The sequence below is a fragment of the Elephantulus edwardii genome, unplaced genomic scaffold (assembly GCF_000299155.1).
Source record: "Elephantulus edwardii isolate Elephantulus edwardi_28Jun2011 unplaced genomic scaffold, EleEdw1.0 scaffold00092, whole genome shotgun sequence".
NCBI lineage: Eukaryota > Metazoa > Chordata > Mammalia > Macroscelidea > Macroscelididae > Elephantulus > Elephantulus edwardii.
In genome coordinates, this window is record NW_006399842.1 from 2,060,629 (window position 1) to 2,077,144 (window position 16,516).

Sequence of the window (16,516 nt, forward strand, 5' to 3'; positions counted from 1 at the left end):
CTAACAATCTCAGGTTTTGCTAGTCCAAGGTCACTAAGCAAGCAAACAGCGAACTCAGTAATCTTACTCACCAGCAGATTCCATTTTTCAAACTGGACTGTACACTAACTTACCATTATAAATCCTTACATTGGCATGTAAAAAATGTACTTATTATGAAGTGAGAGCAACAAGGCTGGTTTTGGGGGGAAAAATGTAAAGAGTGTAGGAGACACTTGTCTTGAGGATCTGCATTTATTTCATTTCTCCATTTTGTTTCTAAGTGATTTTTACTTCTGCTTTAAAATGGCATTTTAATCAAATATTTGTAAAATTACTAAAACACCTCAGTAATCCTACAGACCACACTCTGAAAATCACTGCCAAAATCACTGCTGTGTGTTTCTCACTCCCCTATTGAAGCTGTAATGTGACCTAACATAAAGCGTACCCTTTTCCTGGCCTGTGACATGAAGAAACTGCTCCACTGTTGAGGTCTCAGGAGGCCTTTTAAGAAGGTGTTGGAAGCGAATGTGTTTTGTGTTTGAAAATTGCGCATAGTGGCGTGCATGCGCAAATTTGCAGACAACTTTAGAAGGTAACCTCCAAGTCTATCCAAAACGTGAAGTACCATGGAGCTAGATAAGATTTTTTTTCCAATTCAAAGTAGGAAGTAAAAAGAAGGCGAAGAGAACCACAGTATTGATGCCAAGCACAATGTACTTTAAAGACCTTTCATTTCTAGACCTAATTCCCATTGTTGGTGTTAACCAGGTTGTGCTAAAATCCCTAGATTCTTTGAGGGTAATTGATGATGATCTCTTACTATGCTGCTGGTCTCCAGCACTAGGGCCTCAGATGAGGTGGAGATTTACCTAAAGGATCCACCTTGCTAATTAAATGCCACCTTTTCCAATCCATTCTGTAGCCAAGAGAATGATGAGAAAGGAGATTGAAACCACTGGCAAAATTGAAATTTTAGAAATAGCCAAAAATTTAGCCACCAGATAGAAGTTGGGAATGGGAGCTCTGGTGGCCTAGTGACAAAAGGTTGTGCTGCAATCCCAAAGTCACGTGGTGCAAAGTCATTGGCTACTCCATGGGAGAAAGATGGGCAATCTCCTCCTGTGCAATTAACTGCCTCTGAAAACCCACTGAAGAGTTAGCTATGGGTCAGTTTCAACCTAATGGTACACAACAACATAGCAGTTGGTAATCTTCACTAAAAGATTCTGGTAAGAATTGACTGCACTGAATGATCTGAGACCTTAAGGTTTGGTGCTTGGAAATTGGCCAAATTGCAAAGTTAGCTCTACTATTTTAGGATAATGCTCTGCCCTTTGGACATGTTGCTAAGAGATGCTATTCCTTAGAAAGAGATATAATGCTTAGAGAGTGATGCAGTGACTGCAGCAATGGGCTCAAACGTATCTGAGATGATGCAGATGGCACAGGATAGGACGGGGTTCTGTTCTATTGTTCATGTGGTCACTATGAGTTGTATGTAACTCGGCAGCACCTAGTAACAACTTGGTACTTGAAAAATGGACCAAGAACACCATCAGGCACTCTTCCCTCTTCCCTTGACATTGACCAACCAGCTTGTACACTCTGTCTACTCCTACTGGGACAGTGACATTACCTGACTTCTCGACACTGCTCTTGTGGATAGTCTTCCTGAGGTTACTTCAGGACAGCACGCCAGGCCTCTCCTTCAGGACTTGCATGAGAAAACCAAATGTTCCTTGCAACTTAAGGCTCACTTCTGTTTATTGAACACTGTGAAATAAACTTCTGTTTATTGAAAGCTGTGAATCAGCAGGAACAATTTTAAAGAAATAATAAATGTGTTCAAATTAATTCTTTTCTAAGTAGTATAAATGATCATTTTTTGTAGTTATTCTTTCAAAACTGGGAGTATAGAAATATCTTCACCCCTTTATAAAACCAAGTTATTAATTAGTTTATATATTTATGAATAGGGAACTCTGGTGGCCTACTGGCAAGAAGCTGCACTACAATCCCAAAGGCAGGCAATTCAAGGCCACCAGCTGCTCGACAGGAAAAGGATGGGCAATCTCCTCCCGTGTGATTAACTGCCTCTGAAAACCCACTGGAGGATGAGCAACAGGTTGGTTCTGACTCTACAGTACATAACAACAACAATAATATTTATTAATAAAAAGCGTATTTTCATGACACTGATTGTTCCAGATTGCCAGTTGTTGTCGTCTGGTACCATGGAATCATCTGTGACTCCTAGAGATCTTATGAACAACTGATCTGAAACTCACCCTGTGAGTTCAATGTTACAGTCACTGTGTCAATCCAACTTGTTGAGGGTCTTCCTCTCTCTCTGACCTTATACCTTTCCAATTTTTTTTCCCTGAGGACTGGCCCCTCCTGTCAACATGCCCAAAGTTAGTGAGACAAAGTTTCACCATCCTCGCCTCTCAAGAGCATTCTCGCTGCACTTCCTCCAAAATAGGTTTGTTCTTTTGGCAGCCCCTGGGCTATCTGATGCTCTTTTCCAACACCACAATTCAATGGCATGGATTCTTCTTCTATCATCCTTATTCTTTGTCCAACTTTCATACATATAGAAAGCAACTGGAAGATCATGGCTTGAAGCAGGCGCATCTTGCTCATTAGTATATTGTGATACTATTTTATGTTGTCCTTGTATCTGTAAATTTTCAAAGTCTCTCCAATAGACTATCATTTACTTGAAGGAGAAAAAGAATAAGAATTGACAGGACATAAATATGTTGTTGTTGTGTACTGTAGAGTCAGAACCGACCCATAGCTGGCTCTCCAGTGGATTTTCAGAGGTAGTTAATCGCACAGGAAGAAATTGCCATCCTCCAGCGGAGCAGCTGGTGACCTCGAACTGCATGCTTCCAGGATTGCAGTGCAACTTCTTGCCACTAGGCCACCAGAATTCCCAAGTAACCACTACTCTTCGTAATTACTGTTTTTATCATGTGCCCCAGCATCCCTTTTACCTCCCTTCCTTCTTCCTGGAACCATAACATTTTTAGTACCTCTCCCTAACATGACTCACATCAGAGGGGGGAAAAAGAGAGAATACAAAACAAAATTTACTCAAAACTTAATTTACCCCCCAAAAAAAAAAACTTAATTTAAAATTTAAACTTAAAAAATAATTAATTAAATTATCCAAAATTTAATTAGGCTCATCTCAGAAGCTTCTGAGACAATGAATAAGATTGACACAAGAATCAATGTCTTTGAGTTGTGGTATTGCAGAAGAGTATTATTATTCTACCAAGAGAACAAACAGGTCTGTCCTAGAAAAACTGAAGTCAGAGTGCTTTTTGGAGGCAAGGATGGTGAAACTCTGTCTCGTATACTTTGAGCATGTTGTTAAGAGGGCCATTCTGTGGAGAGGGACATTATTCTTGGAAATGTGGAGGGTCATCATAAGCAAGGAAGACCTTCAACAAGATGGACTGACCCTGGTGCAACCACTCTGGAAGGCAGTATGGAGCTTTCTCAAAAAGTTGGAAATAGAACTGCCATTTGACCCAGCAATTCCACTATTGGGAATATACCCTAAAGAAACCAGAACTGCCACCCAAGCAGATATATGCACACTCGTTTATTGCTGCGTTGTTCCCAATAGCAAAGAGATGGAAGCAACTCAACTGTCCATCAACAAATGAATGGATAGAGAAGCTGTGGTATATCACACAATGGAATACTATGCAGAAATGAAAAAAAGGAACTCATAAAATATTATACAAAATGGGTGACCTTGGAGGACATTATGCTGAGTGAAATATCTCAGTCACAAAAGGACAAATATTGCATAATGCCTCTGTTATAAAATAGCACTGATATGGGGGTTGGGGGGAAACTAAGAAGAGGGGATAAGTAATGAACACTGTATTTAAATAGATGAGGGAAAGGACTGTCTAAAAGAAACATATGATTAGGTATTATTTGCATGACAACAGTCCAGAATAAAAGGTGCATAGCTGTGGGGCAGGGGCAGGGGGCAAGAGCGGAGGAAATTGTGCAACAATGAATGAATGGAAACCTAAGTATTCTATAAATTTTCATTAAAATTTCATAAAAAAACAAACAAACAAAAAGATGGATTGACACCGTGACTCTAACAGTGGGCTAAAGTGTTGAAGTGTTGAAGATGGTGAGAACACACAGCAAGGATGGTGAAGCGTCATCTCCCACACTCTGGGCATGTTGCTAGGAGAGGCTATTCACTGGAGAGGGCCATCATGCTTGGAAAGGTGAGGGGGTAGCAAAGGAGAGGAAGATTCTCAACCACGTGGATTGACAGTGACTGAAGCAATGGGCTTGAATGTGTCAGAGATTGTGAGGTTGACACAGAATAGAACAGGGTTCAGATCTATTCTTCATAGGGTCACTGTGAGTTATTCCCACCTGACAGCACTTAACAACAACAACAGAGCACTGCAAAGCTCCCTTCAAGGTCACAGCCACCTCTTTCACACCAGTGTAAACTAAAATGAAAGACTCACAAGCAAGTCTCACCTGCAGTTTTATCTCTCACTGGCTTCCAGTATGTGAACTGGCTTTGTCAAGACAGGTCTCGACCTGCCCCTTGCAAGGAAGGTCCTAGGAACTAGGAGTGGTAAATTCTGCTTTTGTTCCAAGACTTTGCTTATGTCAAGTTGATTGCTTTGGCTATGAAAGTAACCTTGGAGATCAAGAAGATCAAAAGTTACAAGATATTGTTGTGTGACTGGAGTTCAGAATGATGGTAGCATGGTGGAGTGGACTTGGGGGGAGGGATTGAATAACAAGGAAAGAATTATTTATTTATTTATTTATTTATTTATTTTACTTTTCAGAAAGAAAAGCTAATTGGGGGAGGGGTGGGCAGGGAGAAAAGTGCAACAATGAATGAATGGAAATCCAGAGTCTCTCTAAATTTTCATTACAGATTTGTCCTGGAGAGGGTTAAACCGGGTGGCTCCTTGGAGGCAAGGATTCTGAGGCTCCGTCTAACATACTTTGGACATGTTGTGAGGAGAGACCGGTCCTTAGAGAGGGACATCATGCTTGGGAGGGTGGAGGGACGGCGCAGGAGAGGAAGGCCCTCTATGAGGTGGATTGATTCAGTGACTGGGGTAATTGGGATGGGAGTGTCAGAGACAGTGCGATTGGCACATGACAGAGCGGAGTTTAGGGCTGTTGTACATAGGCCCGCTATGAGTCGCAGGCGACTCGACGGCACATAACAACAACAACAACAAGATATATATTTTTTTTAAAAAGTTACAGGATCAATTCTAAACCAGTCATGTGGCCTTCAATGCCCTTCAAGAACTGACCCTTCCCAGATTCCAGGCCCAGCAATGGGATTCCTCCTTCTGCTCCAGCCACGCTGGGCTGATGCCTGCTCCTGAGCACTCTTCTCCCTCAGACCTCTCTGCTTTCCGGTAGGTACGCCGCTTTCCAGCAGGTATGCTGCTCCCTGTATCTACGACGACTTCCCTCTCCTGCACCATTCCCCTGATCACTTGGAAAATTCCTTCTTAGCTATCCTTTATCAAGGCTGTGATGAGTCAGAATCTCTGGAGGCACAGGCCTGGGGGAAATTGCACTTTTAAAGAGCTCCCTGGGTAATTCAGGTGATCAGCAGCTTTGGAAATAACAGTGTAAATACACCTTCCCCACCCTTTCTCAACAGGTAAATCCTCAAGACTAGCTTTTGTTCTACAGTCATTTGCTTGGAAGGTTTTACTCTATAACCTGGGTGAGGCTAAGTGTTGTTAACAAGGTGGGAAATCTAAGTTATAAGCCATTAGGTTGGAGGAAAGGAAATGATATCTGAGTTCTAGCAGTTCTTTGGAACGGTTTAGAACCTCTCTAGAAAAAAATGTTTAGAAGTATGAACATGCCCAAGAGAAGAGGGACCTTATAACATCTAACACTGTCTGGTGATCTAGTGGTAAGAAGCAGCACTTCCCAGAGAAAAGGCTAGGCAATCTCCTCCATAATGATTTGTTGTTGTTGTTAAGTGCCTTAGAGTTGAGCATGACTCAAAGCCACCCTATGAACAAAAGACCTGAACCTGTTCTATAACTATTTCTCTAAATTCATAGTTTCAAGAGGCATGTTGTTTAGGAAGTGGATGCCACTCCAGCTTCCAAGCCTGTCTTAATTTGAGAGTTCTACCAAACACTGTCTACCAAGGGTAATCATTATGGCATATGACATTCAGTATCAGCTCAGCGTTCAGTATCATCCCAACCCCAAGTTACCTCAGTACAGCAAATTGACAAACCTGTACTGACAGACCAGTACAAGACCACGTAGAAGAATATTCATTCCAAACACAATTAACCCCATCCCTAAGGGCCACAGACCCGAGGGCCCAACTGACTTAAATACCCAGGGTCCTTGCACCAGGCCCTGATTGGCTCTAACAAGAGGCTTCCAGGCCTCACCTCATTGTTAGACAAATCCAGCAAATTCAGCAGCTCACACATGGTTGGGAATGAAATAAAAACAACTAAATAGTCCACACCCTTCAACCAAAACAAGAAGAACCCACCTATGGTTTACTACTTCTCAAAACCCTATAAAGAGTTGGTTCCAACTCAACAGCACAGCAACAATGACAAGAATGATCAGAGATTCAAGGTCCAGGTGACTAAGTGGAGCATTTAGTTCCTGTGATTCTTTAAAGACCCAAGGGACAGCCCTTGTGAAGGTAGTTGCTATTATTGTGGTTGTATGCCACAGAGTTGGAATCAACTCATAGCTGGCCCTCCAGTGGGTTTTCAGAGGCTATAAATCACACAGAGAGGGGATTGCCCACCTGACTGAGGAGCAGATAGTGGATTCAAACCACTGGTGATTCAAATACTTTAAAAGCTTTTATTGAATTGGATCTATACAGCACAGGTATTTGAGACTCTTCATAAGGACCTCTGACGTTTTGCAGGGCTGTTTTGGCCTTTGGGTTGGCAGCACAACTCTTACTACTAGGACTGCAGAGCCCTTTCTTTCCTCTCCCAGAACAGCTACTGAAATGATCCAATCACAGGAAGCAGCAGCTGTGCTTTTTCTCTGCCAAGGATGTAAAACTACCCTACCCCCTTTCCCAGAAATAGTCATCTGAGACCCCAGCCCACTTCCCTATCTTGTAGAAAACATCAGTGAGCATCCCCTTCCCCAAGTTCCTTGTAAGAGAATATAAAAGCCCTCTGGAACTTTTAGTGGGGGCTGGTCTTCTGCTTGAGAACCAGCCGGACAGTTTCTCCTCAATAAACTGTTTTTCTTGGCCTGAACTGGGTTCTGTCCTTCCTCGGCGACCTTACATTTACCACTAGGCCACCAGAGCAGCAGTGGGCATTTGGCCAAATAATGTTAGAGAATCCGATACAAACTTGTAGGGATTCGGGATAGATTCAAAGGGTGCAGCAGCTATGAGAATGTACCTCAAAGAATTTTACACAGAGGATATAATACACTTCAGCTGTTGGATTTGAAACCCATTCCACATGTGTCCCATGGCCTCTTCCTGTCATGACATTAGCAGGGAGACCCAAGTTGCTCCTTTATTGACAGATTCACTTTTGTTCAAGAATACTTTGATTTGGGCTGAAATTTTTTTTTAATTTAAGGAGAAAATAAAATGTTCTGCTGAATCTTTCTAGATTGCGAAGTTTAGGACATTTCTCCCAGCTCCCCTCTTTTCTTTCATTCAGGGCCAGACGCACAGCTCTGTCTGATGGTTCTCCCAGGCTTCTCCAGTTCCTTTCCTATTTCCTTTCACACAGGTACTCCCCGCCAAAAGTAGATTTCATCTATGGCTTCTAATTGACTCTTTCCATTTCAGTTATGGCCAATGAAGCAAAATAAGGGTGAATTAGGATGATCAGAATGTGCAAAACTGGGAGTGCCTAGAATAGAGACAATTACTTGGTGATGCCCTGCTTAAAATGTAATCTCCTTAGAAATCAAGAGCAGCATGCATGGTAACAAAATATCTTGACTGGTAGAGTACAAAACAATGGTGTCTTGCTCAAAGATGGTGGCCAAATAAAATACACCATATCAGACTAATGAAAAGCAGCTATGTCTCTTCTGAGTCTCCCATTCCAGGATGGGCTTTATGAGGAGAAGTGTGGCGTCAGGATTGGTGGAAGATCTATCAACAATCTGCATTATGCAGATGACACAACCCTGCTTGCTGAAACTGAGAAGGACCTAAAGCGCTTGCTACAGAGGGTCAAGGACTGCACCCTTCAGTATGGATTGAGGCTCAATGTCAAGAAGACAAAGATTCTCACCACTGGGCCAATTGGCAGCATCTGGATGGATGGTAAAGAGATTGAGATTGTTAACTTTAGTCTGCTTGGCTCCACAGTCAACACTCTCAGCACCAGTAGCCAGGAAATTAAAAGGCTCATTCTATGGGAAAGTCTGCTGTTAGGGACCTCTCCAAGGTACTCAAGAGCAATGGTGTCTCTCTGGAGACTAAGGTGTGTCTGATACAGGCCATGTCTTTGCAATCACTTGTTATGCATCAGAGAGTTGGACAATGACTAGGAAGGATAGAAGAAGAATTGATGCCTTTGAGCTGTGGTGCTGGAGAAGAGTCTTGAGGGTACCATGGACTGCTAAGAAAACAAACAGATTCATCCTGGAGAGGGTTAATCCAGGCTGCTCCTTGGAGGCAAGGATTCTGAGGCTCCATCTAACATACTTTGGACATGTTGTGAGGAGAGACAGGTCCTTGGAGAGGGACATCATGCTTGGGAGGGTGGAGGGACGGCGCAGGAGAGGAAGGCCCTCTATGAGGTGGATTGATTCAGTGACTGGAATAATTGGGATGGGAGTGTCAGAGACAGTGCAATTGGCACAGGACAGAGCAGAGTTTAGGGCTGTTGTACATAGGGTTGCTATGAGTTGCAAGCGACTCGACGACACATAACAACAACAACAGTCTTATAGAATGATAACTATGGAAAGGCATCAGGTATTTTGTTCATAGAGTCGCTAGGAGTCGACCTTGACTCGAAGGCAATCAACAACAACAGCAGTCTTACAGGTTCATCCAGAGCGCTCCTTGGAGGCAAAGATCTATAGACTTTACCTCACACACTTTTGGGCATGTTGCTAGGAGAGGCTGTTCGTTGGAAAGGGCACAATGCTTGGGAAGGTGAAGGGAGGGTGAAAGAGAGGAAGACCTTTGGCCAGTGTATTGACACAGCAACTTCAGCAATGGGCTTAATGGTGTTAGAGATTGTGAGGATGGCACAGGACAGGCAGGGTTCAGATCTGTTGTTCATAGGGTCACTGTGAGTTGTACTCGATGGCACCTAACATCAGTTATCATTCCAAATTTATTTTACTTGGATCCATAGTCAATAATCATGGTGGATCAAGAGCAGTCATGAAATCAAAAGATATGTTGCATTGGAAAAAACTGCTGTCAAGGACTCATTAAAAGTGATGAAGGGCAAGGATGTCAATTTAAAGACTAAAGTGTAGTGTGCCTAATCTCAACCATAGTATTTTCAATTGCTTCTGTAGTGTTAGGATCTTTAAGACTGACTTTTCTGCTTGTTTGGGGTTTTTTTTGTTTTGTCTTTTTTTTATTTGTGTGTGTGTGTACTGTCAAATCAGATCTGACTGGAACAGGAGGAGATTGCCCCTCCTTCTCCAGTAGAGCATCTGGTGGATTCAAACTGAGTACCTCTGGGATTGCAGTGCAACTTCTTGCCACTAGGCCACCAGATATCCCAAGAATGACTTTTCTATCCATTGCCTTAGACTTGACCACACGGCCAGGTAGGAATGTGTAAGTAAAATGAATCTTTGAGCTCCACTCACCCTCCTTAACTCCCCTCATCACCCTTCGCTTCTCTGGGCCCCTGGTCTACAACTGCATATCAACTTCTTCAACATCATCAACAGCTGTGAGAACAACGTGAAAGAGGAAGTTAACCAGACTGGAGGGAGACTGGGCCAGAGCCCAGAGCCAGGCCAAAGCCAGGGCCAAAGCCCTTGAGTTGGGGAACCTCAACAATAAATGAAAGCACAAGAAACAGAGAAAGCAGTGAACATTTTTCATGAACAGAGTTTCCTGTACTAGTGATATCAGGCTATTGACTGAGAATTTGCCTGGATTAATTGAGGACTCTATCTTGCTGTTGCCTCCAATATAAATTATATCTCAATGTTAAGAAAACGTTCTTATGAAAAAATTCTCACCGCTGGATCTATAAGCAACAACATGATACCAGGAGAAAAGATTTTTTAACTGCCAAATATTTCACCTTACTTGGAACCACAATCAGTACAGTTGGTACCAACAGCCAGGAGATCAGGAGACGTATTGCACTAAGAAAGTCTGCAGTCAGGGACCTCTCCAAATTATTGAGGTACAATGATGTTAGTTTGAGAGCTAAGGTGCACCTGATTCAGATCATAGTCTTTTCAGTCACTTGCTATGCATCTGAGAGCTGGACAATGAAGAAAGATGACAGAATAAGAACTGATGCTTTTGAACTGTGATGTTGAAGAATATTGAATATCTCATGGAATGCCAAAAAAACAAAAAGGTATGTCTTGGAGAAGGTGCAGCCAGAGTACTCCATGGAAGCAAAAATGGTAAAGTATCATCTCACATACTTTGGGCATGTTGCTAGGAGAGGTTATTGCCTGGGGAGAAAAGGTGGAGGGACAGTGAAGGATAGGAAGACTCTCAACCAAGTGGACTGACACAGTGACAGCAGCAGCAATGGGCTCAGGTGTGTCAGATTGTGAGGATGGCACATGATAGGATGGGGTTCAGATGTTGTTCATGAGATTGCTTTGAGTTGTACTGGACAGCACCTAACAACAACCTCTTGCTGTTTCTGAATTATTTGAGGGATTTGTTTTGCTGATAACTTGTTTCCAGACTGTTGTTTACTTAAGCTGGATTTTACTATGTGATATCCTTTGTATGCCCCCTCCCTGGCTGTTTCTCTAATAAATCCCACAACTGTGAGTAAAAAGATATCTTGTGAAGTCTGTGTGGGCTTTCACAAAGAGTATCAGATCCAATGATTAGAAGAAGGTGTAATGGAATGGGAGGCCATGCCTGACTTACCAGAATCAGTTTTATACTGTGGATGTTGATGAGAACAATTCCCCTTTATGACGCTAGTAGGTGTCATTTCTACATCGTCTTTATTTAGCTCTGGTGGCCTAGTGACAAGAAGCTATGCTGCAATCCCAAAGCAATTCCCTCTCGTACAATTAACTGCCTCGGGAAACCCGTCCGAGGTCAGCTATGGGTCGGTTCTGATTGTACCCTACACAACCACAATGCACGTGAAATTTGGACAATGAATTAGGATGACAGAAGAATTTATATCTTTGAATTCTGGTATTGAAGAAGCGTCCTGAGTATGTCATGAACTGCCAGAAGAACAGATATGTCCTTTTTTTTAAAAAATTGTGATTTTAATGAAATTTTACAAAAAGGTTGTGATTTCATTCTTTCATTGATGGATATTCTTCTCTTTCTCCTCGCTTCCTTGTCCCTCAATTAACTTTGTAATATGCTTCTTGTTCCAAATTGTTAACTGTCATACAAATAATGCCTAATCAAACATTCCTTTCAGACAGTCCTTTTCTTCCCCCGTTCTAGTGCATTTATTATCTATCCACTAAGACTGGTGCCAGTACATTAAACATGCTTCTCTTTTCAAAACTCTTTGTGTTCTATTTATAACAATAATCCACTTGTTCTCGCTAACCATCTTCTTTTAAAATAAAATTTGATTTTAATTGTGATTTTAACAAACATTTCTGAGAAATTTTCGTTCATTCCTTGTTACACATTTTACCTTCTCGCCCTCCCTCATCCCTCCATTTTTTAAAATATATTCATTCATTGTTGCACAGTTACCTACCTTCCTGTCCCAATCTTCTTTGCAATGATGTATCACTTGTTCTGAGCTGTCATCATATGTGTAATGCCTAATCACGTATTCAGTTTAGATGGCAAAACAGCTATGTTTTGAAGGAAGAGCAACCAGGTTGCTTCTTAGAGGCCTAGATGGTGAAACGTCACCTCACGTATTTTGAGCATGTTGTCAGGAGGGACTAGTCCTTGGATAAGGGCGTCAGGCTGAGAAAGGTAGTTAAGTTAGAAAAAGTGAAGAAGACTCTCAACAAGATAAGTTGACCAGTGACTGTAACAATGACTTGAGTGTATGAGAGATGGTGAGGACAGGGTACGAGAGGGCAGGGTTCAGATCCTGCTCATAGTGTCAGTATGAGTCAATTCAATGGCACCTAACACCAGTAATTATCATTTCAGATACTTTGTTGTTGTTGTTGTTATGTGTTGTCAAGTCACTTGCGACTCATAGCGACCCTATGTACAACAGCCCTAAACTTTGCTCTGTCCTGTGCCAATCACACCATCTTCGATACACCCATCCCAATTACCCCAGTCACTGAATCAATCCACCTCATAGAGGGCCTTCCCCTCCACCTTACCAAGCATGATGTCCCTCTCCAAGGACCTCTCCCTCCTCACAACATGTCCAAAGTATGTAGACGGAACCTCAGAATCCTTGCCTCCAAGGAGCCGCCAGGTTTGACCCTTTCCAGGACGAATCTGTTTTCCATGGTACCCTCAATACTCTTTTCCAGCACCACAGCTCAAAGGCGTCAATTCTCCTTCTATCCTACTTAGTCATTGTCCAACTCTCTGATGCATAACAAGTGATTGCAAAGACCATGGTCTGTACCAGATGCACCTTAGTCTCCAGAGAGACACCATTGCTCTTCAGTACTTTAAAGAGGTCCCTAACAGCAGACTTTCCCATGGCAATGTGCCTTTTAATTTCCTGGCTACTGGTGCCAAGAGTGTTGACTGTGAAGCCAAGCAAACTAAATCTGTGAACAATCTCAATCTCTTCACCATCCATCCTGATGCTGCCAGTTGGCCCAGTGGTGAGAATCTTTGTCTTCTTGACATTGAGCCTCAGTTACATTTTATAAATTCTAGTCTGTCCCAGTTTCATGTTGTTAACTAGGACTCAAATAGAAATAACTGGTCTGTAGCCCTGGCTTTATATTAACTTGATTCCTTCTTCTCAGAGGACCATGATTAGTAAATACAGTGAGTGAATACAGCTGATCACAGGTCCTGCAAAAAGCATCTCTGGGTGTTCTCGGAATTTCTAGGGGCATAATCTGAAGGGCAGAGGTGGCTGCTTACCAGGTGGATAGGCTGATTCATGCAAGAAAGCAACTGAGGTACACTTGTATAACACACTTCAAAAGCTTTTAATGAATTGAATCTCCAAAGCACAGGTATTTGAGACCATTTGTAAGGACTTTGGATTTTTTGCAGGACTGTTTTTGGCTAATACATTTTTTAAAAAGCCACCCCAAACCAAAAACCAAACACACACCCGAGTTGCCCTGCCTGCTGTGGGGTCTCTGAAGGATGGACAGTTCTGAAAGGCACTGAGTGATGACATGAGTGAGTCCTGCCCCTCTTCAGGCTTCTAGCTCAGCCAAAGCTCTATCCAATGGATCCACGGACCAGTAGTTGTCATCCCAGCCAAGGAACCAGCCCACAAAGGAGGGAGGCTCAAAGCCTTGCTTCACGATGGTGATTGGGGTTCGCCTATCCCGATTAGCTGGGTCTGTCTCAATGTAACGTTTAGCTGCAAATACACAAGGAGGAAAGAGAGACCCCAAGGGGTATTAGTACCTTCTTCACCAGGGAAAGGATGGTTCAGGACTGTCCCTACTGCTTGCCACACCCCACACTGGACACTACCACCCTTTATTGGCAATGACATCCATGAGTCCTCCATCACCTTGCCCAGGAAGCAGTGCCTGGGAGGGGGCAGGGATCACAGCTGAACTTGCCTCATATAACTCTTATTAATCTCCCTTTAGATGTCTCATTCTTCCCTTTGCTGTCCCTGGTTCCAGAGAAGATCTATTTAGCTACCAGGAAGCTGCATTCCAACACCAGAATCCTGTGGCATTCTGGGAACTTGAAGAGGTGTCCCCTTTCCTTTTATACTCTGGAACTTTCTGAAGAAACTGGTCTGTCCCTTATTGCCCTTGACAGGGCTTATGAGTGGCTTTCTACAGATGAGGAAGTCCTCGGTCCATAGATGTAACTTCTAGCTCTATACAGGAAATTGATCCTACCACACTGCATGAAACAAATCCACAGATAGACTTGGTTCCTTACCGGAAGTCAGGGCTTCTGTCTTTTCCTCTTCTTGAGAATCCTTTCCAACCCAGACAAAGACCTGGAGGCAAGATAAGAAATAAGTGATGTATAAGATGTGCTGAGGCAATCTGCTGTTATAGGAAACATGGCGAGGTCTAGGTGCTGGGCTGGATGAGGCCCTCAAATGACAGGGCCCACTGGCTATGTCTGGGATTTTGGAACAGAGGTTGCAAACTGGTGACCTATAAACATATTTTCTCACTCCCCCCGCCCTAGTCAATGTTGCTTGAAACATCTTTTAAAACAATGGAAACAATCCAAGTGCCCATCCACCAATGAATGGATAGGGAAGCTGTGGTATATTCATACAATGGAATACTATGCAGCACTGAAAAACAAGGAACCCATAAAATATTATTCAAAATGGAAAAAAAATTATTCAAAATGGGTAACTCTGGACATAATGCTGAGTGAAATATCATAGTCATAAAAGGACAAATACTGCATAATGCCACTATTATAAAACAGGACTGACATGGAGGTTGTGGGGAAACTAAAAAAGAGGGGATGAATAATGAATACTGCATTTAAATCAATGAGGGGAAAACCGCCTAAAAGAAATATATGATTAGGTATTATTCGCATGACTAGAGTACAGAATAAGAGGTATATAGCAAAGAGGATGGGGATGGGCGAAGGAGGGAGGAAACTGTGCAAAAATGAAAGAAGAATCTTGTTAAAGAGAAAAGCGAACTGGGGCGGGAGGTTGGGAGAAAATGTGCAATAATGAATGCATGGAAATTCAAGTTTTCTGTAAACTTTTTGTCAAAATATAAATAAAATATTTTTTTAAAAAGGTAACATCTTTTAAAACAAGTTTAGTGATCAACTGAATATATAAAAACTTCTATTTCCAAAAAGTTTTCTTGAAAAATTAAAGATTTTGGTGACTACAGGCTGGAAGGGGACTCTCACTTAGATGAAGCACAGTAATAGTTGCCTCATTAGGTGGCCAGCCCCAGCTGCCTCAGACCACACTACTCCTTCATGCCTCTCCATCCCAGGCTATTTCATTAATTATCATTACCAATGCCAGGTGCCATTAGGCACTGAGTTTGGGATCTCTCTCTCTCAAATTCCAAATTATCCCTTTATAGATATTTAATCATTCAAATAAACAAAGGGCCAACATATTCATTCATTCATTCATTCATTCATTCATTCAACAAATATCCATTGAGTGTCACTGTGTGTCCAGCCCTGTGTGCCTTGGTCAACATGAGTCTGATCCCTAGGATACAAATTGAACGCATACCACCACGACCACCTTGAATATTATTACAAGTGTCAATAGGCAAAACAAAGTTATTAAACTGGTTTTTATGTATCACCTATTTTTATGTATAACAAAAATTATTTGAGAAAATCTGTCCTCGATAAAACAGGTTGGAATTTATTATTTTTTTAAAAAATTTTGTTATTTTTGGTGTGTGTGTACTGTTAAATCGGATCTGACTGGTATAGGAGGAGATTGTCCCTCCTTCTCCATCAGAGCATCTGGTGGATTCGAACCGAGAACCTCTGGGATTGCAGTGCAGCTTCTTGCCAGTAGGCCACCAGAGCTCCCTTATTTTTATTTCTTTATAAATGTGTGTCTACTAAACTAGAAGCCCTACAAAGCAGTTACTTTATTTTGCTCATCGTAAGATTTGGGGCACCTAGCACTCTGCCAGTAGACCAGATCTAATGCTGACTGATGGTACAGGAAGCAGAGGGTGCTGAGGCTGTAAGTCTTTGCCAGAACCTACTGCTCCAGCCTTCTTCCATGGGGTGGCTGCTGGGTTCTAATTGCCAGCCATTTGGTTCGCAGCCCACGCTTAACCCCCTGTACCACCAATACTCCTGATGGACAGCGGTAATTAATGTTTGCTGGGCGATGAAAACAGAGGAGCAAACCAACTGATCGGTCAATGCGTCAGTAAACAAGAGCAGCTAGCTGAATGACTCAAGTGGCAAACATTTGGGCACTGATTGCTCTTAGGGGGACCCCAAGAAGGAGTCTGTGGGAGAGGGGAGACTGATGTTTTATGACCAGTCTTCTCAGCTCTTATTCATAGCAAATACATTTTTTTATATACCTGGATTTCACCTGATGGTATGCACAGGAATCAGATCGATTACACCTGTGGAAAGAACCGCTGGAGAAGCTCAATATCAGCTGTGAAAACTAGGCCAGGAGCTGATTGTGGGACAGACCACCAACTACTCATATGCAAGTTCAAGCTGAAGCTGAGGAAAATTAAACCAAAT

General features: G+C 42.4%; 1 protein-coding gene across 1 annotated transcript in view; it reads right to left on the reverse strand.

Annotated features, from left to right (window-relative positions):
* Window positions 1–13,512: 13,512 nt before the first annotated feature.
* The window catches only part of LOC102855106 (gelsolin-like), a 37,169-nt gene continuing 34,165 nt past the window's right edge, over window positions 13,513–16,516 (reverse strand). The window contains exons 16-17 of the mRNA XM_006890748.1: window positions 14,225–14,285; window positions 13,513–13,682 (exon numbers count right to left, since the gene is read on the reverse strand). Of these exons, the coding sequence (XP_006890810.1) occupies window positions 13,513–13,682; window positions 14,225–14,285 (231 nt within the window). The remainder of the gene's footprint in view (window positions 13,683–14,224; window positions 14,286–16,516) is intronic.